The sequence below is a fragment of the Oryzias latipes genome, chromosome 5, assembly GCF_002234675.1.
Source record: "Oryzias latipes chromosome 5, ASM223467v1".
NCBI lineage: Eukaryota > Metazoa > Chordata > Actinopteri > Beloniformes > Adrianichthyidae > Oryzias > Oryzias latipes.
Window position 1 is genome coordinate 10315631 of NC_019863.2, and position 26181 is coordinate 10341811.

The 26181-nt window shown below is 36.8% G+C and overlaps 1 protein-coding gene across 1 annotated transcript in view; it reads right to left on the minus strand.

Annotated features, from left to right (window-relative positions):
* Positions 1-1434: 1434 nt before the first annotated feature.
* Positions 1435-26181, minus strand: part of c5h12orf10 (chromosome 5 C12orf10 homolog) — a 58982-nt gene continuing 34235 nt past the window's right edge. The window contains exon 7 of the mRNA XM_004068672.4: positions 1435-1940. Coding sequence (XP_004068720.1) covers positions 1751-1940 — 190 coding nt within the window. The 3' untranslated portion in view covers positions 1435-1750. The remainder of the gene's footprint in view (positions 1941-26181) is intronic.

Consider the following 26181-nt stretch of genomic DNA (forward strand, 5'->3'; position numbering starts at 1 on the left):
TTTAGGTGGGAACTCTTGTGGCTTGCCCAAACTATGGAGGGGATCGATCATATTGTACCAGACTAAATCAATTTGATGACATCTGTGGAGCCTTTGGCTTTAGTAGATGATCCGTTGGTGCAACTCACTTTAAAACATTTTGGGCAGATTTCTCCAGAATATTCTAATTTTCTGAAATCCTGTTTTTGTGGGTTTTATGAGATGGAACCCTAATTATTGTAAAAAATAAACAAAATAAATACTTGAAATCAACTAAACAATGGGACCTGAATCGATATTCTAGAAAAGGTTAATTTTTTTGAATGGAATTATGGAAATGAATACACTTTCTACAATATTTTGTGAACTGTCTGCAAATAAACATTTAATGCTTTAAAGCTAATGTGTGTCAGGAAAGAGTTTAGTGCAAACCACTCCTGTGCTACAAAATACACCACCACCAAACAAAAATATAACAAGAGGATTCTGAAGACGCATATAAATAAATAAATAAAAATCCATGGAGTGATTTTCTGTGCACTGCAATCAAGCAAGTGCTCTTCATCACAAATATGCCTGAGATCATGCATGCAAGGGTAAAGTGGCGCCTGAAAACTCAAATCAATACAAATTTAGCTGCAAGTTGGTGTTTTTCCTCCCTCCTTTTAGATTGATGTTTCCTTTGAAACATCTCCAATTAGGCCACCATGATGAATACACCTTCACTGCGTCCTGCCTCATTCAGAGAGGGATTGTAAGAAAAGGTTATCACCTGAATCTCCACAAACACTACTATTAGTTGGCAGGGATTACAATGGGGAGTACGTGACCATAAGAGGCCTTTGACAAAAGGCCTATAGATTGGATTGGGACTTTGGCTGCAGTCCAGCACACAAGGGACTAATACCACTAAAATCTGTGGGAACATCTCTGAGTCATCGGTGAAATGGAAAGAACAGATGCAAGAAAAGCATGTTTCTGGAGCCACTCAGACTCAAACTGCAACTAATGATCATTTGATTGATTTTTCCTTTATTAATATTTAGATTTTGACTAGGGGAAGTACAAGGCAAGAGCTGAGAGCTGCTGCATTAATGAGAAAAATTGAAGGTAGATTCACCGACTTTATTACTGCACAATTGACAGCACCGCTAACCTCGTCACAACACCGGCTCCTATCCTTGTAGTGTTTGGGAAAATTAATTTCTTTAAATTAATCAGACCTTATTATTGATGCTTTGATCCTTGAGCCAACGGAGGCTGCCTGCGAATCTCTTTGTTGTACAGCGGCACTATCAGAAAATGCTGCAAATGAAAGGAGGAACGATTGTCCAGGTGTCTGTATAATGAAGCCCTTAAAAGGTAAGCCGGTGATATTTCCAGGGTTTGAAGATGTTGGTACTGGTTCGTCAGACGGCGGTTTATTAACCTCACCCAACAAAACTCAATAGATAATTGAGGAGCAGGGGGGAAAAAAGGTTTACTGTTGCATTTAACCAAGCAGGTAAAAGAAGAATCTAATTTGAGGTGGTAGTCAATAGCAAACAACAACAAAAAACAGACACTTTTATGAGGCAAAAATTTCAGAAAGGAAGGGACTCATTGAATTTATAAATCAGTTTCATTTTATTCCTGTTTCCTGTCATTACCACCTCAGCATAGTAAAACAACATTAACTCGATGGAGAAAACCAGCAACGTCTGAATGCTGCTCCTCCGTGTAAGACTGGCCAGCAGAAAAAAAAAAGCCCTCAACCATCTTGTGCAACCAGTCAACCACTTCCGTTAGCCGGGCACTGAGCGGCAGCCTGCAGGGTCCTTCTGGCCATCTCCAGGGCTCCTTCCTGGTTCTTGTTCCCGCCAATGAAGCCTCCAGCGTGAACAAAGATGCAGTCCTTAATCCCGCTGAGCTCAGACAGAGCTTCGTCCCGTATACCGCGCCATTCTTCCAGAAGGGACAGCCTGGAGCAGGAAGACGGAAGGGTTAGTTGTGACAGACGGACACAGGGCAGATGCCAACTCCCTGTTGACACGTTCTTTCCTACAAACATGTTAGTTGGCATGCAAATCTGAAAAAGGCTGAAAAAAAACATGAATTCTAGACTCATAAATATTAAATAAAATAAACCATAAATCAAGCTGGAAAGGTTATTTAGATGATGGAAAATTGTTTTACATGAGTCAACATAATTTGGGTCAATACTAATTCAACATATTAAACAGAGAGAGAGAAAATGCAAGAAAAGACGAGCAACTGAGTTCATTTCACTGAATCTTTGGAATCTCTTTCGAGATGAAAACAACAAAAAATACAGTGAAACCCAAACTTTTCTCTTTTTTGCTGCCATCAAAGGTAAACTGCAGGAACCCTAGCATATTGCACGATTACCATCAACACCAGCAAATGGAAGCAAAAAAAATCAGCTAAATTCTCCAGCAATTTAAAAGATCACAAGTGGGCAAAGTGGCAGGAGAGCCATACTGCGGCAGCGGTGTCAACAGGCAATCTTCCAAAGTGAGGAAATGATTGGTTCAGCAGGAGTCTATGAGTCGGCCTCGGCAAAGATGAGCAAGAAGGAAACTGACAATTTGTAAAATAAAATAAAAAAGCAAGAAAGCGGGGCAGCTCATTTACCACCTACTGCATGTAGAGCACGTCTGTCAACAACAGCCGGGCAGATCGTTTGAAGAACATGACTGGTTGTCCTGGATGTGTGTGTCACTTCAGCTTTGATGGGCTTCTTATTTCCATTACCATAGCCCCAAATCTCCTCTAAGCATTTTTATATTTAGCAACATTTCGCTCTGATTTGCTTCCCTCTAACACTCCCCCGTCTCTGACATAGGTTTTAAATACCTTTAAAGCAGCCACCAATGCAGCAGAAGCCAAAGAATTTGTTTTAAAAAAAACTATTCACCTAACCTCTACTCAACCCTGTCAAATCTGTGGTGCACACTACATTTGTTTGAGGAATAATGTGACAGCCTTGATGAAAAGTTCTCCAATTGAAAATGACAATTTTTTTTTCACATTTTCTAAAGTTTTATACCTTAAATATTAAGCTCATTTTTGAGTGACATTCTTTAAAACCTTTACTCAAAGGGATAAAGTTATCATCTTTTTAAAATGTGTTTCCATAGTTGTATTCTCTATTTTTCCCCTGAAATATACCCTAATTCTGCCTAATATGGGGGGGTCTACGGACCCCCACCTGACATCCCCGTTGGAAGAGCAAAGCAACAGTACAATTCCTGCTCAAGAATGATCTGATCGATTTCTCCACAGTACGACTGGAAAACAGCTCAGAGGAAAGGTCAACAGAGCTGCTAATGAGGACAGAAGTGGGAGGGAAACGGCTGCTGTTATTACCCCCCCCCCCCCCCCCCCCCCCCCAAAACTGTCCTTTTTCAGAGGACCGCAAAAAGAAATGTGAACACTTTTTAATAATAACTTGTATTTAAGGTATAAAAAGCCCTTGGGTATGCAAAATGAATTCTGTTTCCTAATTTTGTTCATGTTTTCAGTTAAACTTTCACAAGTTCTTTCATATTGTTAATGCGAATAAACTTTCTGCAACTATTTGGGTGTTGAGCAGAAAACCAGAGGAAACATTGCACAACAGATTCTTCAGTGTTTCAAGCTTTCAATTAGTGACACAGATATCATAACCAAATACTTTAGTCAGCTGTTTCAGGTTAATTGGGAAGATTTTAATTAAATTTAAAAAGACCCTGATTCAATTGTTGTTTTTCAAATTTCTGATAATTTTACGCCACTTTAATTGCTAATTGTTAAAATGCTTTATTCCTTTGGAGAAAAACTCCTAGAGTTTAAAATATTTTTAATAGTACTATATAATAATTAATATAATAATAATTCATTTTTAATTTATCAAACATGGAGGAAATTTATATATATATAAATACATATATATATATATATAAATACATATATATATATATATAAATACATATATATATATAAATACATATATATATATATATATATATATATATATATATATATATATATATATATATATATATATATATATATATAAATACATATATATATATATATATATATATATATATATATATATATGTATATGTATATATATAACAACTGGTAGCCCAGTGCTCCAACATCCACAACGGCAACTCCTATCCCAACTTGAGATTGAAGCGATACAATACAATGCCACGGGAGACCCAGAACAACAGGTCAGAGAGGAGGTTATACCACACTCCCACCCTGAGATTGGGTACACAGCCCCAACAACCACAATTACGCTGAGCAAGGCAGCAACTGACCTGAAAAACAAGATCATGTCTACAATGAACACTAGGCAACCCCGACACCAGCTACAACGGTTAAGGGATGTACCGCCTGAAAGTCTACTGGAAACTGTGAATGGAGCGTTGAGGGCAATTCCCACTACAACCATCACAGAAACCAATGAACTGGTTTACACTTCAGCAGCAGTGATCCTTGAGATGCTTGGCTACAAGAGTAACCATGGAAGAAAACAGTACCCACCATAGAAGCAACGGTTAGAGGCCAAAATCAAGGCAACTCGGAAGGATGTGAGTAAGCTGACAGAGGCTCAAAGAGGTACAATGAGAAAGCAAGTACCTAAGAGATACAGCCAGATGCCCATACCTGAAGCACTGGAAACTGCCAAATAAAGGCTCCTAGCCTTGAGCAGCCGCCTAAAAAGGTACACAAGAGACAATGAAGCCAGACGAATAAACAGGCTTCGCAACTCAACATGCAAAAGTGTACGCACAGTGGCAGGGTCAAAACAGCCGCGCAGACCCACCAAGGCTAGAAACTGAACAGTACTGGAAAAGTATATGAGACAGCGCATAACAGCAAAGCCCAGTGGCTGGTCTCTCTGAGAAAAGAACATAGCAACCTCCCTGAACAGAATCCAGTAACCATCACAATGGCAGACATCCAAGAAAGAGTCTCAGGTATGAAGAACTGGACAGCACCTGGCCCTGACATGATACATGCCTACTGGCTAAAGAAGCTTACCGCACTCCACGAGCGCCTGGCAGCACAAATGAACCAGCTGCTAAGAGATGGGACTCACCCCGAATGGCTAACGGAAGGGCGAACGATCCTGATCCAGAAGGATCCCTCAAAGGGTGCAGTCCCATCCAACTACCGGCCAATAACCTGTCTCTCCACATCATGGAAGCTCATGTCAGGCATCATTGCAACCAAGATAAATAGGCACATGGATCAATTCACGAGTAACACACAGAAGGGCATTGGTAGAGACTCCAGAGGAGCCAAACACCAACTCCTGGTCGACAGAACAGTCGCTCAAGACTGCAAGTCACGACACACCAACCTGTGCACAGCCTGGATTGATTACAAGAAGGCCTATGACTCAATGCCACACACATGGATCACTGAATGCTTGGAGCTGTACAACATCAACAGGACTCTAAGAGCCTTCATAGGAAACTCAATGAAGCTGTGGAAAACCACCCTTGAAGCCAACAGGAAGCCACTTTCACAAGTGTCCATCAAATGTGAGATATACCAAGGGGATGCTCTGTCCCCACTGCTGTTCTGCATAGGTCTGAACCCCCTCAGCCAAATAATCAACAATACTGGCTATGGATACCGACTCAATAATGGGGCCAACATCAGTCACCTCCTCTACATGGATGACATCAAGCTATATGCTAAGAGCGAGCGTGACATTGACTCCCTGATCCACACCACCAGGATCTACAGTACTGACATTGGGATCTCATTTGGGCTTGAGAAATGCAGCCGGATGGTGACAAAGACAGGCAAGGTAGTCCACACAGGAGGGGTCTCACTCCCAGAAGGAACAATAGCAGACATCGAGGACAGTTACAAGTACCTTGGAATTCCGCAGGCAAATGGCAACCTGGAGCAGGCAACAAGGAAAGCTGCAACAGCTAAATACCTCCAACGAGTAAGGCAAGTCCTGAGTAGCCAGCTCAATGGCAAAAATAAGACCCGGGCAATAAACAGCTACGCACTAACAGTTATCAGATACCCTGCAGGAATAATAAGATGGCCAAAGGAAGAGATACAGACCACGGATGTTAAAACACGAAAGATTCTCACCATGCATGGAGGGTTCCATCCCAAATCCAGCACCCTGAGACTGTATGCTAGCCGCAAGGAAGGAGGCCAAGGACTAGTGAGTGTAGAAGCCACTATCCAGGATGAAACATACAAGATGCATGAGTACATCAAGCTCAAGGCCCCAAATGACAGTGTGCTCAGTGAATGTCTCAGGCAATGGAGAGCAGAGGATACAGTGCTGGAGGACAGATCCTCATGGGAGGACAAACCCCTGCATGGGATGTACAACCGGACCATAACTGAAGTGGCTGATATCAAAAAGTCCTACCAATGGCTAGAAAGGGCTGGTCTACAGACAGCACTGAAGCGCTCATCCTGACAGCTCAGGAACAAGCCCTGAGCACCAGAGCGATAGAGGCTCAGACCCAAGGTGTAGGCTGTGCAAAGAGGCGCCTGAAACAATCCAGCACATAACTGCAGGATGTAAGATGCTGGCAGGTAAAGCATACATGGAGCGCCACAATCAAGTGGCTGGAATAATATACAGGAACATGTGTGCAGAATATGAACTGGAAATCCCAAGGTCAAAATGGGAAACACCTCTGAAGGTGGTAGAGAATGAGAGGGCAAAGATCCTGTGGGACTTCCAGATCCAGACTGATAGGATGGTAATGGCGAACCAACCAGACATTGTAGTGGTGGATAAAGAACAGAGGAAAGCCGTTGTGGTGGATATGGCAGTGCCATGCGATGGGAACATCAGGAATAAGGAACATGAGAAACTGGAGAAATACCAGGGACTCAGAGAAGAACTGGAGAAAGCATGGAAAGCGAAGGTGACAGTGGTGCCTGTGGTAATTGGAGCACTCGGGGCAGTAACCCCCAAGCTGGAGGAGTGGCTACAACAGATACCTGGAAAGACCTCAGACCTCTCAGTCCAGAAAAGCGCAGTGCTAGGAACAGCCAAGATACTGCGCAGGACCCTCAAGCTCCCAGGCCTCTGGTAGAGGACCTGAGCTTGGAGGAAAAACCACCCGCGGAGGGTGAGAGGGGGCGTGTGTGTGTGTGTATATATATATATATATATATATATATATATATATATATATATATATATATATATATACACATATATATATATATATATATATATATATATATATATATATATATATATATATATATATATATATATATATATATATATATATATATATATATACACACACATATATATATATGTGTGTCCAAGTGTCTTCACACTTGGACACATTTGTATAGAAATACATAAATGATCTATATATGTTTTGAAAATATTCATATTAATCTGATACAGTTCAGTGCAACGAGTGTTAATGTAAAGCTGCCAAGCTGGAGAGTTAGTTACTTCCATAGTAATGTATTGCATTACAAATATCTGGTCTGCACACACACACAAAAACACTCCTAACTGATTCAAATGCCTTTTTACCATCAAGTAAACTCAGTATTCAGCAAAGTCATGAACCTTCTTAAAATGATGTCAAAAACTAAATTCATTATGAAGAGAAGATTTAACCATGATAGTTTCACCACAAAGTGCATAACATCAATAAATCCCCCAATAATGATTACAGAAAACACTTTAGAGCCAGGTCCACAGCTTAGGGGAGATGACAGCTCTGAAGCACCAGAGCCGACTGGAGCAGAGTTCACAGACAGACAATGACTCACAACACAGTTTTTCAGAATGAAAAAATTGAATATTCTGAAGCGGCTGACTCAGTCACCCAAACTGAACCAGTTCAACCTTCACTGAACCTGCAAAAAATATATAAAAACACATGTTCAAAGGCTCTCAAAACACAACTGCAGTCAGTAAAGAAAACTGTGTCACTTGATAAACGTTACAGTTCAAGCGGCAAAGCTTTGTCCTGAACAACAAAGTCAAGAACAAAAAGTAGATTTTATACATTTGAAACACTTTTTATAATTAAGCATTAGGACATAAGTGGAAAATAAAAGAATTTAAAGACTCAATCTGATGAAAATCATGTTTTTAACATGCTCCTGTAAGATTTTCCAATGATGAGAAGACCTATATAAAGAAAATTACGCTTAAAAATACATTTCTGAAGATTTCTTTATTCAAATTGTAGTGAAACAGCAGCAGATGAAAAAATGCTGTGTATTTGTTACATAGAAGCCACTATGGCAAGTCACGAGCTCCGTGCTCCGCTCCATTCTGATACATCCACTTGCAGACAAATGGATCCATGTGCGTCTTTGTGCTACTCTTCTGAGATGACAACCGGCTCAGAACTCTACGGCTAGCTTGAGGGTGAGAGGGGCTGTAAGCTAGCGGGACAGCATGTTATCAGATGGATGCTGGGAAGGCCACAATTTAATTCAGAGGTGATGTTCTAATGAACTACTGTCGCTTTACAAAAACGATTTTTCTAGAAAACGACAGTTTTTTTATTTTTGCTAAAACATCATAATCGTATGTAAAAAAAATAAAATAACTTGGAATGCCTTGAAAATTGATCAAAAGATGATTAGAGGGGGTATTTTAATATTTGCTAGTTTAACAAAAACAACATAAAATAACTTCCAATTACTAATTCTCTCCCATCACAACCAAGTTATATTTGATAGTAAATTAAAAAAAGTTTGTAGAAACTTACAAGGGAAGTGTGGCAGCTATCAGTCACTATTCTATTTTCAAAGCACCTTTTCTTTACTTTTACTGAAAATAACTGCAAAGAAAAAAGAAAGCAATAAAATAATCAAAAAAAACAACCATTACTTTCAGGCACAGCGCAAGGCCATTGCTGATAAATGACAGCAGCAATTGATCTTCCAGAAACAAAAGTATTAGTTGTGGTTCGGCTCACACTGCCATCAGCCTATATTGTTATCCTACAACATACAGCTCCAAGAAAGGAAACCTTTCACTCAGTCTTCCTTCTCCTGGCTCACATTTCCCCAGCAGTGTGATGGAGATAAAAATAGACCTATTTCCCCCCAGGTGCAGAAGCAGGGACACAAGTGATAACGACACTTCTTTTGCAGAGTTGGCATAGTCCTGCTGGGAGGAAGAAGGCTGCCCCTGGAAAGAACCATCTGGAGATATGCCTTGCTTTTATAATTATTACTATTATATATTTTTTTCTAGCTTGTAAGTCATTTCTCTTGTTTTCCTCAACATGAGTTAAACATTAAGTCAAACCTTTGATATGCAACATGGCCATAAACAAGTATCTGTCTTTCATTTTAACCTAAATGGTGGCAACGCCTGAAGAAATTGTCTAAAAAAAGTAAAATCGGGGGTGAGGAAAGAGAATTTGAAATGGTCTGGGGGAAAAAAGGAAATGGTGGAAGAGTTAAAATGAGGTTTAGTGACTAGATGGACACTTAAGATGCAGAAGTAAGCTAAATTAGCTAAAAGACCAGATTAGTTTAATAAAAGAAAATCATAACTATGACCAAATTGCCGGTAATTAAATGGCCTAGACTGATATTACAATCAGCAAAATTAGCTGAAACTAGAAACTCACACCAGGAAAATTAGTTAAACATGCAAACATTATGTTAATTTGAGGACTAAGCACAGACTTTGCTTAATAAACTAAAATTATCTTCACAAGCTAGCGTAATGCGAACATTAGCAAACTCTGAAAAAAAGAGTCTCATGCTAATACAAGAGCTATAAGGCAAATTAGCTTTTAAAATGTAAAAGTACATCAATTTAATTACTCTAATTAATTTCTGTGTCACCTTATTGGTTGAATGCTATAAAGCATTCAACCCTTTGTTTTCCTGTTTCTCTTTATTTATTGGTTGAATGCTATAAAGCATTCAACCCTTTGTTTTCCTGTTTCTCTTTATTTATTGGTTGAATGCTATAAAGCATTCAACCCTTTGTTTTCCTGTTTCTCTTTATTTATTATTATTATTATTTATACTATCTTCCGCCGTTTTTTGACACTTAACTACTTCTACAGTTTTTAACCGATTTTTACCATTCAACTTTTAAAATGTTCAGCTCTTTCAGCTTATTATTGGTATGACTTTTGGTTTTTCAAATCCTTTTACTTTTAAAGATATTCCAGTTTTTCCGGGAATTTTTGCCCTATTAAAATGCATTGGGAAGTTATGGTGCCCGAGGCGCCCGGTTCGACACCCGGTTCGGACGCTTCAAAATTTTCTTCCAACCAACTTTTAAAATGTTCAACTCTTTCAACTTATTACAGTTATTACTTTTGGTCATTCAAATCATTGAACTTTTTAAGATATTCCAGGATTTTCCAGGATTTTCCAGGATTTTTTGCTCCATTAAAATACATAGAGAATCCTTGTGCTAAACTTCTTTTACAGGTTTTTACTTACTTTAACCATTGTATGAAACAGTTCAGCTCATTCCTTTCCTTCAAATCTTCAAATTTTCATTAATTCAGCCATTTTTTCAATAATTTCAGGCCTTGTTTAACTCCTTTTACAATTTTTTTACCTCCAAAATTTTTTTTACCACCACTTTTGGTCCTTCAAATCCTTCGACATTTCAAAAGTGAAGGCTCATGGGAAAGTGTTGATTCCCAAACCACGAGTTAGGTGGCTGTTACGAGAAGTGACTATGATGTTTTTGCACCACATAAATTAGTGGTTTAATGAAAATATAATGCTGTATCATTCAGCTAGCTAGCTGATGATCAATATATCTCTCCATTATACATGGAAGTGTGTGCAAAACCGCATGGCACATGCATAGCTGAGAGAATTGGTCTTGATACTTTGCATTTGCCAGAATGTCTCCTGCTGCAGGACGTGGCTCCACTTTTACTGTCAAATGATTAGTGCTTTGGATTACAACATCAAGGTTTGAAGTCATTATGGGATGGAGACTGTTTGGCAGGCTTTTTATGTTTGTCAAATCTGAAGCCTTTGTTTCTTTAAACGAATATAACTTCAACATACTTGTAGCTAGAGACACCGTTCAAACATTGAAATGATCACAAGGCTTTGGACTATTAAATACGTTTAGAAATTATTATGGGATGTCGACACAACCTAATGTTGGTTGCCTTTTTATGACAAAATCTGAAGCAAATTTTTGCTCCATTAAATTACATAGGGAATTCTTGTGCTTAACCTCTTTTACAGGTTTTCACCTATTTTAACCATTTTACTTTTAAAATGTTCAGCTCTGTTCAGCCATTTCTTTTACAAATTAAGCTTTCTTTCAGCAATACAGCATTCAACCCTGCATTTTCTTCTGGAAATGCAGCTCCTTCTAGTTATTATTTATACTATCTTCCGCCGTTTTTTGACACTTAACTCCTTCTACAGTTTTTAACCGATTTTTACGATTCAACTTTTAAAATGTTCAGCTCTTTCAGCTCATTATTGCTATGACTTTTGGTACTTCTACTCTTTGTACTTTTTAAGATATTCCAGTTTTTCCGGGAATTTTTGCCCTATTAAAATGCATTGGGAAGTTATGATGCACAAGTCGCCCGGTTCGACTCCCGGTTCGGACGCTTCAAAATTTTTTACCATTTTACTTTTAAAATGTTCAACTCTTTCAACTTATTACAGTTATTACTTTTGGTCATTCAAATCATTGAACTTTTTAAGATATTCCAGGATTTTTTAGGATTTTCCAAGATTTTTGCTGAATTAAAATACATGGAGAATCCTTGAAACCTTTGTTTATTTCAACCATTGTAACTTCAGCATGCCTTTAGCTAGAAACACCGTTCAAACATTAAACTGCTCATAAGACTTTGTTTTTCAATATAAGTTTTGAAATTATTATGGGATGGCAACACCAACTACGGTTTTGCGGCCATTTTGTGCCTAAATGTGAGGCGATTTTTAACTTCAGTTTTTACCTATTTTAACCATTTTACTGTTGCATGGTTAAGATCTTTCAGCTTAATCCTTTCAGCTATGACTTTTGGTCTTTCAAATCCTTTAACTTTCAAGATTTTCCAGGATTTTCCAGGACAGTTGAGCCATTTCATCCACAAATTCAGCTCTTTTTCAATCATGAAAACCTTTGATTCTTCCAACCCTTACAACTTCCACACAATTTTAGCTAGAGACACCATTCAAACGTTAAAATGATCAGAGAGGCTTAAAGCACACACACAAACACTCGATGTATGTTAGAAAAAACAGTGGGAGCAAATCTAAGTTAGTTTTGATGTATTTTTTATTTTCCTCCTCGTAGCTGGAAGCTGCAGTTCAAACATGTGCTCCAGCCATCTTGTGAACAAATGTCAGGACCCTGGCCTTAGCCCCGCCCACGGCCGCTAAGGCTCATGGGAAGTGTTGATTCCCACACCATGAGTTAGGTGGCTGTTACGACAAGGGACTATCATGTTGTTACACCACGTAAGTCAGTGCTCAAATGACAATATAATGCCGTGTCATTCAGCTAACTAGCTGATGATCATTTTGTTTCTCCATAATACATGGATGAGTGTGTTATGATTGATGAAACATGCACAGTTGGGAGATTCAATCATATGGCTCAGTGTTTTACATGGTGCCCCCTAATGGATGAGATGACTGCACTAATACTTTAGTTTTACATGACCAATGCTGAAAAATCAAGGTTTGAAATCATTAAGAGATTGGGAGGGTTTGGCAGCAATTTTGTGTTTTCAAATTTGATACCTTTGTTGCTTTTAACTTTCCTACCTTTGACATGCCTTTAGCTAGAAACACTGTTCAAACATTAAACTGCTCATAAGACTTTGTATTTCAATATAAATTTTGAAATTATTATGGGATGGCAACACCAACTACGGTTTTGCGGCCATTTTGTGCCTAAATGTGAGGCGATTTTAAACTGTTTTTTTAAACCTATTTTAACAATTTTACTGTTGCGATGTTAAGATCTTTCAGCCTAATCCTTTCAGCTATTACTTTTGGTCTTTCAAATCCTTGAATCTTTCAAGATATTCCAGGATTTTCCAAGATTTTTCCTCCATTTAAATACATTGAGAATCCTTGAAAACCTTTGGTTCTTTCAACCATCATAACTTCAACATGCCTTTAGCTACAGACACTGTTCAAGCATTAAATTGATCACAAGGCTTTGGAATATAAAATACGTTTAGAAATCATTATGGTATGTCGAAACAACCTACTGTTTGGTGGCCATTTTATTACAAAATCTGAAGCAAATATTGCAATAAACTTAATCCATGGCTGGAACTGAACATATTGAAATTCACTGGATCTGGACATATAAGGAATGTGGGCGTGGTTAGCCAACAAACTTCGTTGCTAAGGACGTCCAAAGGTTTACTTTATCCGATTTGTCTGAAACTGACGTCGATTTGTTCGTCATCCCATGCCGACCCAAACGTAAAATGGTTGCTATGGAGATAAAAATAATAGAAAAGCCGCCATTTTGAAAAAAGTGGATTTTCTGTCAACTTAGAACATGTAGCTTTTACCAATATGATACTCTTAAACAATTTGGTTTTTTGAGTCAGTTGATGATGCTGATGCTAGCACTTTTAGCCATTTTAGCATCATCTTCAAATTTTCAACAGTACATCCATTTTTTCAACAATTTCATCTTTCATGCTTAACTCCGTCTACAAATTTTGACCTGTTTTGGTCATTCTACTTTTACAATGTTTACCTTTGACTTTTGGTCCTTTACTTTTTCAAAATATTCCAGGATTTTCCATGGCATTTCAGCCATTTTTTCAAAAATTTTTTAGCTTTCATGCTTAACTCCTTCTACAATGTTTGACCTATTTTAGACATTCTACTTTTATAATGTTCAGCTTTTTCATCATATTTCTGCTTTCATTCAGCAGTACAGCATTCAACCCTGCATTTCCTTCTGGAAATGCAGCTCCTTCTAGTTGGTTGAATGCTATAAAGCATTCAACCCTTTGTTTTCCTGTTTCTCTTTATTGGTTGAATGCTGTAAAGCATTCAACCCTTTGTTTTCCTGTTTCTCTTTATTTATTGGTTGAATGCTGTAAAGCATTCAACCCTTTGTTTTCCTGTTTCTCTTTATTTATTATTCTTTACGCCTATCTTCCGCCGTTTTTCGCCGCTTAACTCCTTCTACAATTTTTAACCGATTGTAACCATTCAACTTTTAAAATGTTCAGCTCTTTCTGCTTATTTGTGCTATGACTTTTGGTTTTTCAAATCCTTTTACTTTTTAAGATATTCCCGGTTTTCCGGGAATTTTTGCTCCATTGAAATACATGGAGAATTTTTCGTGCAGAAGTTCACAGTTAAACTCCTTCTACAATTTTTCACCTATTTTAACCGTTCGACTATGAAAATGTTCAGCTCTTTCATCTTATTCTAGCTATGGCATTTTGTTCTTCAAATCCTTGAACTTTTCCAGATATTCCCGGATATTCCCGGATTTTCCAATTATTTTGCTCCATTGACCACACCTTTGCTTCTTTAAACCATTGTAACGTCAACATGCTTTCAGGTAGAGACACCGTTCAAACATTTAAATGTTCAAAAGGCTTTGGACTTCAACATAAGGCTCAAAATTATTATGGGATGGCAACACCACCTACAGTTTGGCGGCCATTTTGTGCCAAAATGTGAGGCAATTTTATACTTCTTCAAACTTTCACCTATTTTTACCATTCTACTATTACAATGTTCAACTCTTTCAGCTTATTCCTTTCAGCTATGACATTTGGTCCTTCAAATCCTTGAACTTTTCCAGATATTCCCGGATATTCCCAGATTTTCCAATCTTTTTGCTCCATTGGCCACACCTTTGCTTCTTTAAACAATTGTAACTTTAACATTCTTTTGGCTAGAGACACCGTTCAAATATTGAAATGTTCACAAGGTTTTGGACTTCAACATAAGGTTCAAAATTATTATGGGATGGCAACACCACCTACAGTTTGGCGGCCATTTTGTGCCAAAATGTGAGGCAATTTTAAACTTCTTCAAACTTTCACGTATTTTTACCATTCTACTATTACAATGTTCAACCCTTTCATCTTATTCCTTTCAGCTATGACTTTTGGTCCTTCAAATCTTTGAACTTTTCCAGATATTCCCGGATATTCCCAGATTTTCCAATCTTTTTGCTCCATTGGCCACACCTTTGCTTCTTTAAACAATTGTAACTTTAACATTCTTTTGGCTAGAGACACCGTTCAAATATTGAAATGTTCACAAGGTTTTGGACTTCAACATAAGGTTCAAAATTATTATGGGATGGCAACACCGCCTACAGTTTGGCGGCCATTTTGTGCCAAAATGTGAAGCAATTTTAAACTTCTTCAAACTTTCACGTATTTTAATCCTTCTACTATTATAATGTTCAACCCTTTCAGCTTATTCCTTTCAGCTACGACTTTTAGTCTTTCAAATCTTTGAACTTTTCAAGATATTCCAAGATTTTCCAGGATTTTCCAAGATTTTTGCTTCATTTAAATACATGGAGAATCCTTGAAAACCTTTGTTGCTTTCAAGCATTATAACTTTAACATGCTTTCAGCTAGAGGCACCGTTCAAACATTGAAATGCTCACAAGGCTTTGGACTTCAACATACATTTTGAAATTATTATGGGATGGCAACACAACCTACTGTTTGGTGGGCATTTTTTGACATCCCCAGGCGACCGAAACATAAAATGGTTGCTATGGAGATAAAATCAATAGGAAAGCCGCCATTTTGAAAAAAGTGGATTTTCTGTCAACTTAGAACATGTAGCTTTTACCAATATGATACTCTTAAACAATGTGGTTTTTTGAGTCAGTTGATGATGCTGATTCTAGCACTTTTAGCCATTTTAGCATCATCTTCAAATTTTCAACAGTACATCCATTTTTTCAACAATTTCAGCTTTCATGCTTAACTCCATCTACAAATTTTGACCTGTTTTGGTCAATCTACTTTTACAATGTTCACCTTTGACTTTTGGTCCTTTAATTTTTCAAAATATTCCAGGATTTTCCAGGACATTTCAGCCATTTTTTCAACAATTTTTTAGCTTTCATGCTTAACTCCTTCTACAATGTTTGACCTATTTTAGACATTCTACTTTTACAATGTTCAGCTTTTTCATCATATTTCTGCTTTCATTCAGCAATACAGCATTCAACCCTGCATTTTCTTTTGGAAATGCAGCTCCTTCTAGTTATTATTTATACTATCTTCCGCCGTTTTTTGACACTTAACTCCTTCTACAATTTTTAACCGATTTTTACCATTCAACTTTTAAAATGTTCAGCTCTTTAAGCTTATTATTGCTATGACTTTTGGTACTTCTAATCCTTGTACTTTTTAAGATATTCCAGTTTTTCCGGGAATTTTTGCCCTATTAAAATGCATTGGAAAGTTATGGTGCAAGAGGTTCCCGGATCGACACCCGGTTCGGACACTTGAAATTTTTCTACCATTCACCTTTTTAAATGTTCAACTCTTTCAACTTATTACAGATATTACTTTTGGTCATTCAAATCATTAAAATTTTTAAGATATTCCAGGATTTTGCAGGATTTTTGCTCCATTAAAATACATAGGGAATTCTTGTGCTTAACCTTTTTTACAGGTTTTCACCTTTTTTAACCATTTTACTTTTAAAATTTTGAGCTCTTTCAGCTCAGTTCAGCCATTTCTTTTACAAATTAAGCTTTCTTTCAGCAATACAGCATTCAACCCTGCATTTTCTTCTGGAAATGCAGCTCCTTCTAGTTGGTTGAATGCTGTAAAGCATTCAACCCTTTGTTTTCCTGTTTCTCTTTATTTATTGGTTGAATGCTGTAAAGCATTCAACCCTTTGTTTTCCTGTTTCTCTTTATTTATTGGTTGAATGCTGTAAAGCATTCAACCCTTTGTTTTCCTGTTTCTCTTTATTTATTATTCTTTACGCCTATCTTCCGCCGTTTTTCGCCGCTTAACTCCTTCTACAATTTTTAACCGATTGTAACCATTCAACTTTTAAAATGTTCAGCTCTTTCTGCATATTTGTGCTATGACTTTTGGTTTTTCAAATCCTTTTACTTTTTAAGATATTCCAGGTTTTCCGGGAATTTTTGCTCCATTGAAATACATGGAGAATTTTTTGTGCAGAAGTTCACAGCTAAACTCCTTCTACAATTTTTCACCTATTTTAACCGTTTGACTATGAAAATGTTCAGCTCTTTCATCTTATTCTAGCTATGACATTTTGTCCTTCAAATCCGTGAACTTTTCCAGATATTCCCGGATATTCCCGGATTTTCCAATTATTTTGCTCCATTGACCACACCTTTGCTTCTTTAAACAATTGTAACTTTAACATTCTTTTGGCTAGAGACACCGTTCAAACATTTAAATGTTCACAAGACTTTGGACTTCAACATAAGGCTCAAAATTATTATGGGATGGCAACACCACCTACAGTTTGGCGGCCATTTTGTGCCAAAATGTGAGGCAATTTTAAACTTCTTCAAACTTTCACCTATTTTTACCATTCTACTATTACAATGTTCAACCCTTTCAGCTTATTCCTTTCAGCTATGACTTTTGGTCCTTCAAATCCCTGAACTTTTCCAGATATTCCCAGATATTCCCAGATTTTCCAATCTTTTTGCTCCATTGGCCACACCTTTGCTTCTTTAAACAATTGTAACTTTAACATTCTTTTGGCTAGAGACACCGTTCACATATTGAAATGTTCACAAGGTTTTGGACTTCAACATAAGGTTCAAAATTATTATGGGATGGCAACACCACCTACAGTTTGGTGGCCATTTTGTGCCAAAATGTGAGGCAATTTTAAACTTCTTCAAACTTTCACGTATTTTAATCCTTCTACTATTACAATGTTACACCCTTTCAGCTTATTCCTTTCAGCTACGACTTTTAGTCTTTCAAATCTTTGAACTTTTCAAGATATTCCAAGATTTTCCAGGATTTTCCAAGATTTTTGCTTCATTTAAATACATGGAGAATCCTTGAAAACCTTTGTTGCTTTCAAGCATTATAACTTGCTTTCAGCTAGAGGCACCGTTCAAACATTGAAATGCTCACAAGGCTTTGGACTTCAACATACGTTTTGAAATTATTATGGGATGGCAACACAACCTACTGTTTGGTGGGCATTTTTTGACAAAATCTAAAGCAAATATTGCAATAAACTTCATCCATGGCTGGAACTGAACATATTGAAATTCACTGGATCTGGACATATAAGGAATGTGGGCGTGGTTAGCAAACAAAGTTCGTTGCTAAGGACGTCCAAAAGTTTACTTTTTCCGATTCATCTGAAACCGACGTTGATTTGTTCCTCATCTCCAGGCGACCCAAACATAAAATGGTTGCTATGGAGATAAAATCAATAGAAAAGCTGCCATTTTGAAAAGACTGGATTTTCTATCAACTTAGAACATGTAGCTTTGACCAATATGATACTCTCAAACAATGTGTTTTTTGGAGTCAGTTGATGATGCTGATTCCAATGCTAGCACTTTTGGCCATTTTAGCAACATCTTCAAATTTTCAAAAGTTCAGCCATTTTTTCAACAATTTCAGCTTTCATGCTTAACTCCTTCTACAAACTTTGACCTATTTTAGCCATTCTACTATTACAATGTTCAACTTTTTTAGCTTATTCCTGCTATGACTTTTTTTCTCAAATCTTTGAACTTTTAAATATATTCGAGGATTTTTGCTTCATTAAAATACATGGGAAATCTTATAGCTTAACTTCTTATACAGTTTTTTACCCACTTTGACCATTCTACGTTTAAAATGTTGAGCTCTTCCAGCTCTGTTCAGCCATTTCTTTAGCAAATTCAGCTTTCATTCAGCAATACAGCATTCAACCCTGCATTTTCTTCTGGAAATGCAGCTCCTTCTAGTTGGTTGAATGCTGTAAAGCATTCAACCCTTTGTTTTCCTGTTTCTCTTTATTTATTCTTTACGCCTATCTTCCGCCGTTTTTCGCCGCTTAACTCCTTCTACAATTTTTAACCGATTTTAACCATTCAACTTTTAAAATGTTCAGCTCTTTCTGCTTATTTGTGCTATGACTTTTGGTTTTTCAAATCCTTTTACTTTTTAAGATATTCCAGGTTTTCCGGGAATTTTTGCTCCATTGAAATACATGGAGAATTTTTCGTGCAGAAGTTCACAGTTAAACTCCTTCTACAATTTTTCACCTTTTTTAACCGTTCGACTATGAAAATGTTCAGCTCTTTCATCTTATTCTAGCTATGACATTTTGGTCCTTCAAATCTTTGAACTTTTCCAGATATTCCCGGATATTCCCAGATTTTCCAATCTTTTTGCTCCATTGGTCACACCTTTGCTTCTTTAAACAATTGTAACTTTAACATTCTTTTGGCTAGAGACACCGTTCAAATATTGAAATGTTCACAAGGTTTTGGACTTCAACATAAGGTTCAAAATTATTATGGGATGGCAACACCACCTACAGTTTGGCGGCCATTTTGTGCCAAAATGTGAGGCAATTTTAAACTTCTTCAAACTTTCACCTATTTTTACCTTTCTACTATTACAATGTTCAACCCTTTCAGCTTATTCCATTCAACTACGACTTTTAGTCTTTCAAATGTTTGAACTTTTCAAGATATTCCAAGATTTTCCAGGATTTTCTAAGATTTTTGCTTCATTTAAATACATGGAGAATCCTTGAAAACCTTTGTTGCTTTCAAGCATTATAACTTTAACAAGCTTTCAGCTAGAGGCACCGTTCAAACATTGAAATGCTCACAAGGCTTTGGACTTCAACATACGTTTTGAAATTATTATGGGATGGCAACACAACCTACTGTTTGGTGGGCATTTTTTGACAAAATCTGAAGCAAATGTTGCAATAAACTTCATCCATGGCTGGAACTGAACATATTGAAATTCACTGGATCTGGACATATAAGGAATGTGGGCGTGGTTAGCAAACAAAGCTCGTTGCTAAGGACGTCCAAAAATTTACTTTTTCCGATTCATCTGAAACCGACATTGATTTGTTCCTCATCTCCAGGCGACCCAAACATAAAATGGTTGCTATGGAGATAAAATCAATAGAAAAGCCGCCATTTTGAAAAGAGTGGATTTTCTATCAACTTAGAACATGTAGCTTTTACCAATATGATACTCTCAAACAATGTGTTTTTTGGAGTCAGTTGATGATGCTGATTCCAATGCTAGTACTTTTAGCCATTTTAGCAACATCTTCAAATTTTCAACAATTCAGCCATTTTTTCAACAATTTCAGCTTTCATGCTTAAGTCCTACAAATTTTGACCTATTTCAGCCATTCTACTATTACAATGTTCAACTTTTTCAGCTTATTCCTGCTAGGACTTTTGCACCTTTAACTTTTCATGGTTCTTCCAGTACAGTTGAGCCATTTCTTCAGCTAATTCAGCTTTCATTCAGCAGTACAGCATTCAACCCTGCATTTTCTTCTGAAAATGCAGCTCCTTCTAGTTATTCTTTACGCCTATCTTCCGCCGTTTTTCGCCGCTTAACTCCTTCTACAATTTTTAACCGATTGTAACCATTCAACTTTTAAAATGTTCAGCTCTTTCTGCTTATTTGTGCTATGACTTTTGGTTTTTCAAATCCTTTTACTTTTTAAGATATTCCAGGTTTTCCGGGAATTTTTGCTCCATTGAAATACATGGAGAATTTTTCGTGCAGAAGTTCACAGTTAAACTCCTTCTACAATTTTTCACCTATTTTAACCGTTCGACTATGAAAATGTTCAGCTCTTTCATCTTATTCTAGCTATGACATTTTGGTCCTTCAAATCTTTGAACTTTTCCAGATATTCCCGGATATTCCCAGATTTTCCAATCTTTTTGCTCCATTGGCCACACCTTTGCATCTTTAAACAATTGTAACTTTAACATTCTTTTGGCTAGAGACACCGTTCAAATATTGAAATGTTCACAAGGTTTTGGACTTCAACATAAGGTTCAAAATTATTATGGGATGGCAACACCACCTACAGTTTGGCGGCCATTTTGTGCCAAAATGTGAGGCAATTTTAAACTTCTTCAAACTTTCACGTATTTTAATCCTTCTACTATTACAATGTTCAACCCTTTCAGCTTATTCCTTTCAGCTACGACTTTTAGTCTTTCAAATCTTTGAACTTTTCAAGATATTCCAAGATTTTCCAGGATTTTCCAAGATTTTTGCTTCATTTAAATACATGGAGAATCCTTGAAAACCTTTGTTGCTTTCAAGCATTATAACTTTAACATGCTTTCAGCTAGAGGCACCGTTCAAACATTGAAATGCTCACAAGGCTTTGGACTTCAACATACGTTTTGAAATTATTATGGGATGGCAACACAACCTACTGTTTGGTGGGCATTTTTTGACAAAATCTGAAGCAAATGTTGCAATAAACTTCATCCATGGCTGGAACTGAACATATTGAAATTCACTGGATCTGGACATATAAGGAATGTGGGCGTGGTTAGCAAACAAAGCTCGTTGCTAAGGACGTCCAAAAGTTTACTTTTTCCGATTCATCTGAAACCGACGTTGATTTGTTCCTCATCTCCAGGCGACCCAAACATAAAATGGTTGCTATGGAGATAAAATCAATAGAAAAGCCGCCATTTTGAAAAGAGTGGGTTTTCTATCAACTTAGAACATGTAGCTTTTACCAATATAATACTCTCAAACAACGTGTTTTTTGGAGTCAGTTGATGATGCTGATTCCAATGCTAGTACTTTTAGCCATTTTAGCAAAATCTTCAAATTTTCAACAATTCAGCCATTTTTTCAACAATTTCAGCTTTCATGCTTAAGTCCTACAAATTTTGACCTATTTCAGCCATTCTACTATTACAATGTTCAACTTTTTCAGCTTATTCCTGCTAGGACTTTTGCACCTTTAACTTTTCATGGTTCTTCCAGTACAGTTCAGCCATTTCTTCAGCTAATTCAGCTTTCATTCAGCAGTACAGCATTCAACCCTGCATTTTCTTCTGGAAATGCAGCTCCTTCTAGTTATTATTTATACTATCTTCCGCCGTTTTTTGACACTTAACTCCTTCTACAGTTTTTAACCGATTTTTACCATTCAACTTTTAAAATGTTCAGCTCTTTCAGCTCATTATTGCTATGACTTTTGGTACTTTTAATCCTTGTACTTTTTAAGATATTCCAGTTTTTCCGGGAATTTTTGCCCTATTAAAATGCATTGGGACGTTATGGTGCACGAGGCGCCCAGTTCGACACCCGGTTCGGACCCTTAAAATTTTCTTCAAACCAACTTTTAAAATGTTCAACTCTTTCAACTTATTACAGTTATTACTTTTGGTCATTCAAATCATTGAACTTTTTAAGATATTCCAGGATTTTCCAGGATTTTTGCTCCATTAAAATGCATAGGGAATTCTTGTGCTTAACCTCTTTTACAGGTTTTTACCCTTTTTAAGCATTTACTTTTAAAATGTTGAGCTCTTTCGGCTCAGTTCAGCCATGTCTTTAACAAATTAAACTTTCTTCTAGCAATACAGCATTGAATCCTGTATTTTCTTCTGGAAATGCATCTCCTTCTACAATTTTTTTACGTCCACAATTTTTTTACCACCACTTTTGGTCCTGCAAATCCTTAGACTTTTCAAAAGTGAAAATGTCCGTTTGTTTTTTCCACGTAAAAAGGAACTGTGGCATGAAATTGTCTCAACTCGGCTTCTCCCAACAAGATAATACACAACAAGCGTGATTAATTTATACCGGATGTATAATATCATCACCAAAGTGTTAGCTCAGCGGGTTAGCTGGTGGGTTTATCATACAGAGGTTCTGAGTTCAAGTCTGGGGTCTGACTTTTGCTGCATGGTTTTTTACCTTGCCTTTCTTGATGAAATTCAGTTCCACTAACTCAGTTATATTTCGTTACATGGAAGAATTTTCTTTGAGCTGGGGTTACTCATAAGCTTTGACGTTTCAATGTATGTTAGAAAAAACAGTGGGAGCAAATCTAAGGTAGTTTTGATGTATTTTTTATTTTCCTTTCCATAGCTGGAGGCTGCAGTTCAAACATGTGCTTCAGCCATCTTGTGAACAAGCGTCGCCCACGGCTGCTAAGGCTCATGGGAAGTGTTGATTCCCAAACCATGAGTTAGGTGGCTGTTACGAGAAGTGACTATCATGTTGTTATACCATATATGATAGTGGTTAAATGAAAAATATAATGCTGTGTCATCCAGCTAGCTAGTTAGCTGATGATCAACATAGCTCTCCTTTAGACATGGATGAGTGTGCTAAGATTATTGACACATGCATAGTTGAGAGAATAAATCTTGAAGCTAAGCATTTGACATGATGCCCCATACTGGAGGAGGTGACTGCACTTTTGCTGTCAAATGATCAGTGCTTTGGACAACAATATCAAGTGTGAAGTCATCAGGGGATGGAGACTGTTTGGCAGCCATTTTGTGTTTTTCAAATTTAAAACCTTAGTTTCTTTTAACCAATATAACTTCCACATACTTGTAGCTAAAGACACCATTCAAACATTAAAATGATCACAAGGCTTTGGACTATAAAATACACTTAAAAATCATTATGGGATGTCGACACAACCTACTGTTGGTGGCCTTTTTATGACAAAATCTGAAGCAAATATTGCAATAAACTTCATCCATGGCTGGAACTGAACATATTGAAATTCACTGGATCTGGACATATATGGAATTTGGGCGTGGTTAGCAAACAAACTTCGTTGCTAAGGACGTCCAAAGGTTTACTTTTTCCAATTTGTCTGAAACTGACGTCGATTTGTTCGTCATGCCCAGGCGACCCAAACATAAAATGGTTGCTATGGAGATAAAATTAATAGAAAAGCCGCCATTTTGAAAAAAGTGGATTTTCTGTCAACTTAGACATGTAGCTTTTACCAATATGATACTCTCAAACAATGTGTTTTTTTTAGTCAGTTGATGATGCTGATTCCAATGCTAACACTTTTAACAATTTTAGCAACATCTTCAAATTTTCAACAGTTGAGCCATTTTTTCATCAACTTAAGCTTTCATGCTTAACTCCTTCTACATTTTTTGACTTATTATAGCCATTCTACTATTACAATGTTCAACTTTTTCAGCTTATTCCTGCTATGACTTTTTTTAAAATTTTTTAACTTTTAAAGATATTCCAGGATTTTTGCTTCATTGAAATACATAGGAAATCTTTTTTTTTTTAACTTTTTTCACAGTTTTTTACCTACTATAACCATTTTACTTTTAAAATGTTGAGCTCTTTCAGCTCTGTTCAGCCATTTCTTCAGCAAATTCAGCTTTCATTCAGCATTATAGCATTCAACCCTGCATTTTCTTCTGGAAATGCAGCTCCTTCTAGTTGGTTGAATGCTGTAAAGCATTCAACCCTTTGTTTTTCTGTTTCTCTTTATTTATTATAGTATCTTCCGCCGTTTTTTGGCGTTTAACTACTTCTACAATTTTTAACCTATTTTAACCATTCTACTATTAAAATGTTCATCTCTTTCATCTTATTTCTGCTATGACTTTTGGTTTTTCAAATCCTTTTACTTTTTAAGATATTCCAGGTTTTCCGGGAATTTTTGCTCCATTGAAATACATGGAGAATTTTTCGTTCAGAAGTTCACAGTTAAACTCCTTCTACAATTTTTCACCTATTTTAACCGTTCGACTATGAAAATGTTCAGCTCTTTCATTTTATTCTAGCTATGACATGTTGGTCCTTCAAATCTTTGAACTTTTCCAGATATTCCCGGATATTCCCAGATTTTCCAATGTTTTTGCTCCATTGGCCACACCTTTGCTTCTTTAAACAATTGTAACTTTAACATTCTTTTGGCTAGAGACACCGTTCAAATATTGAAATGTTCACAAGGCTTTGGACTTCAACATAAGGTTCAAAATTATTATGGGATGGCAACACCACCTACGGTTTGGCGGCCATTTTGTGCCAAAATGTGAGGCAATTTTAAACTTCTTCAAACTTTCACCTATTTTTACCATTCTACTATTACAATGTTCAACCTTTTCAGCTTATTCCTTTCAGCTATGACTTTTGGTCCTTCAAATCCTTGAACTTTTCCAGATATTCCCGGATATTCCCAGATTTTCCAATCTTTTTGCTCCATTGGCCACACCTTTGCTTCTTTAAACAATTGTAACTTTAACATTCTTTTGGCTAGAGACACCGTTCAAATATTGAAATGTTCACAAGGTTTTGGACTTCAACATAAGGTTCAAAAATTATTATGGGATGGCAACACCACCTACAGTTTGGCGGCCATTTTGTGCCAAAATGTGAAGCAATTTTAAACTTCTTCAAACTTTCACCTATTTTTACCATTCTACTTTTACAATGTTCAACCCTTTCATCTTATTCCTTTCAGCTATGACTTTTGGTCCTTCAAATCCTTGAACTTTTCCAGATATTCCCGGATATTCCCAGATTTTCCAATCTTTTTGCTCCATTGGCCACACCTTTGCTTCTTTAAACAATTGTAACTTTAACATTCTTTTGGCTAGAGACACCGTTCAAATATTGAAATGTTCACAAGGTTTTGGACTTCAACATAAGGTTCAAAATTATTATGGGATGGCAACACCACCTACAGTTTGGCGGCCATTTTGTGCCAAAATGTGAGGCAATTTTAAACTTCTTCAAACTTTCACGTATTTTAATCCTTCTACTATTACAATGTTCAACCCTTTCAACTTATTCCTTTCAGCTATGACTTTTGGTCCTTCAAATCTTTGAACTTTTCCAGATATTCCCGGATATTCCCAGATTTTCCAATGTTTTTGCTCCATTGGCCACACCTTTGCTTCTTTAAACAATTGTAACTTTAACATTCTTTTGGCTAGAGACACCGTTCAAATATTGAAATGTTCACAAGGTTTTGGACTTCAACATAAGGTTCAAAATTATTATGGGATGGCAACACCACCTACAGTTTGGCGGCCATTTTGTGCCAAAATGTGAGGCAATTTTAAACTTCTTCAAACTTTCACGTATTTTAATCCTTCTACTATTACAATGTTCAACCCTTTCAGCTTATTCCTTTCAGCTACGACTTTTAGTCTTTCAAATCTTTGAACTTTTCAAGATATTCCAAGATTTTCCAGGATTTTCCAAGATTTTTGCTTCA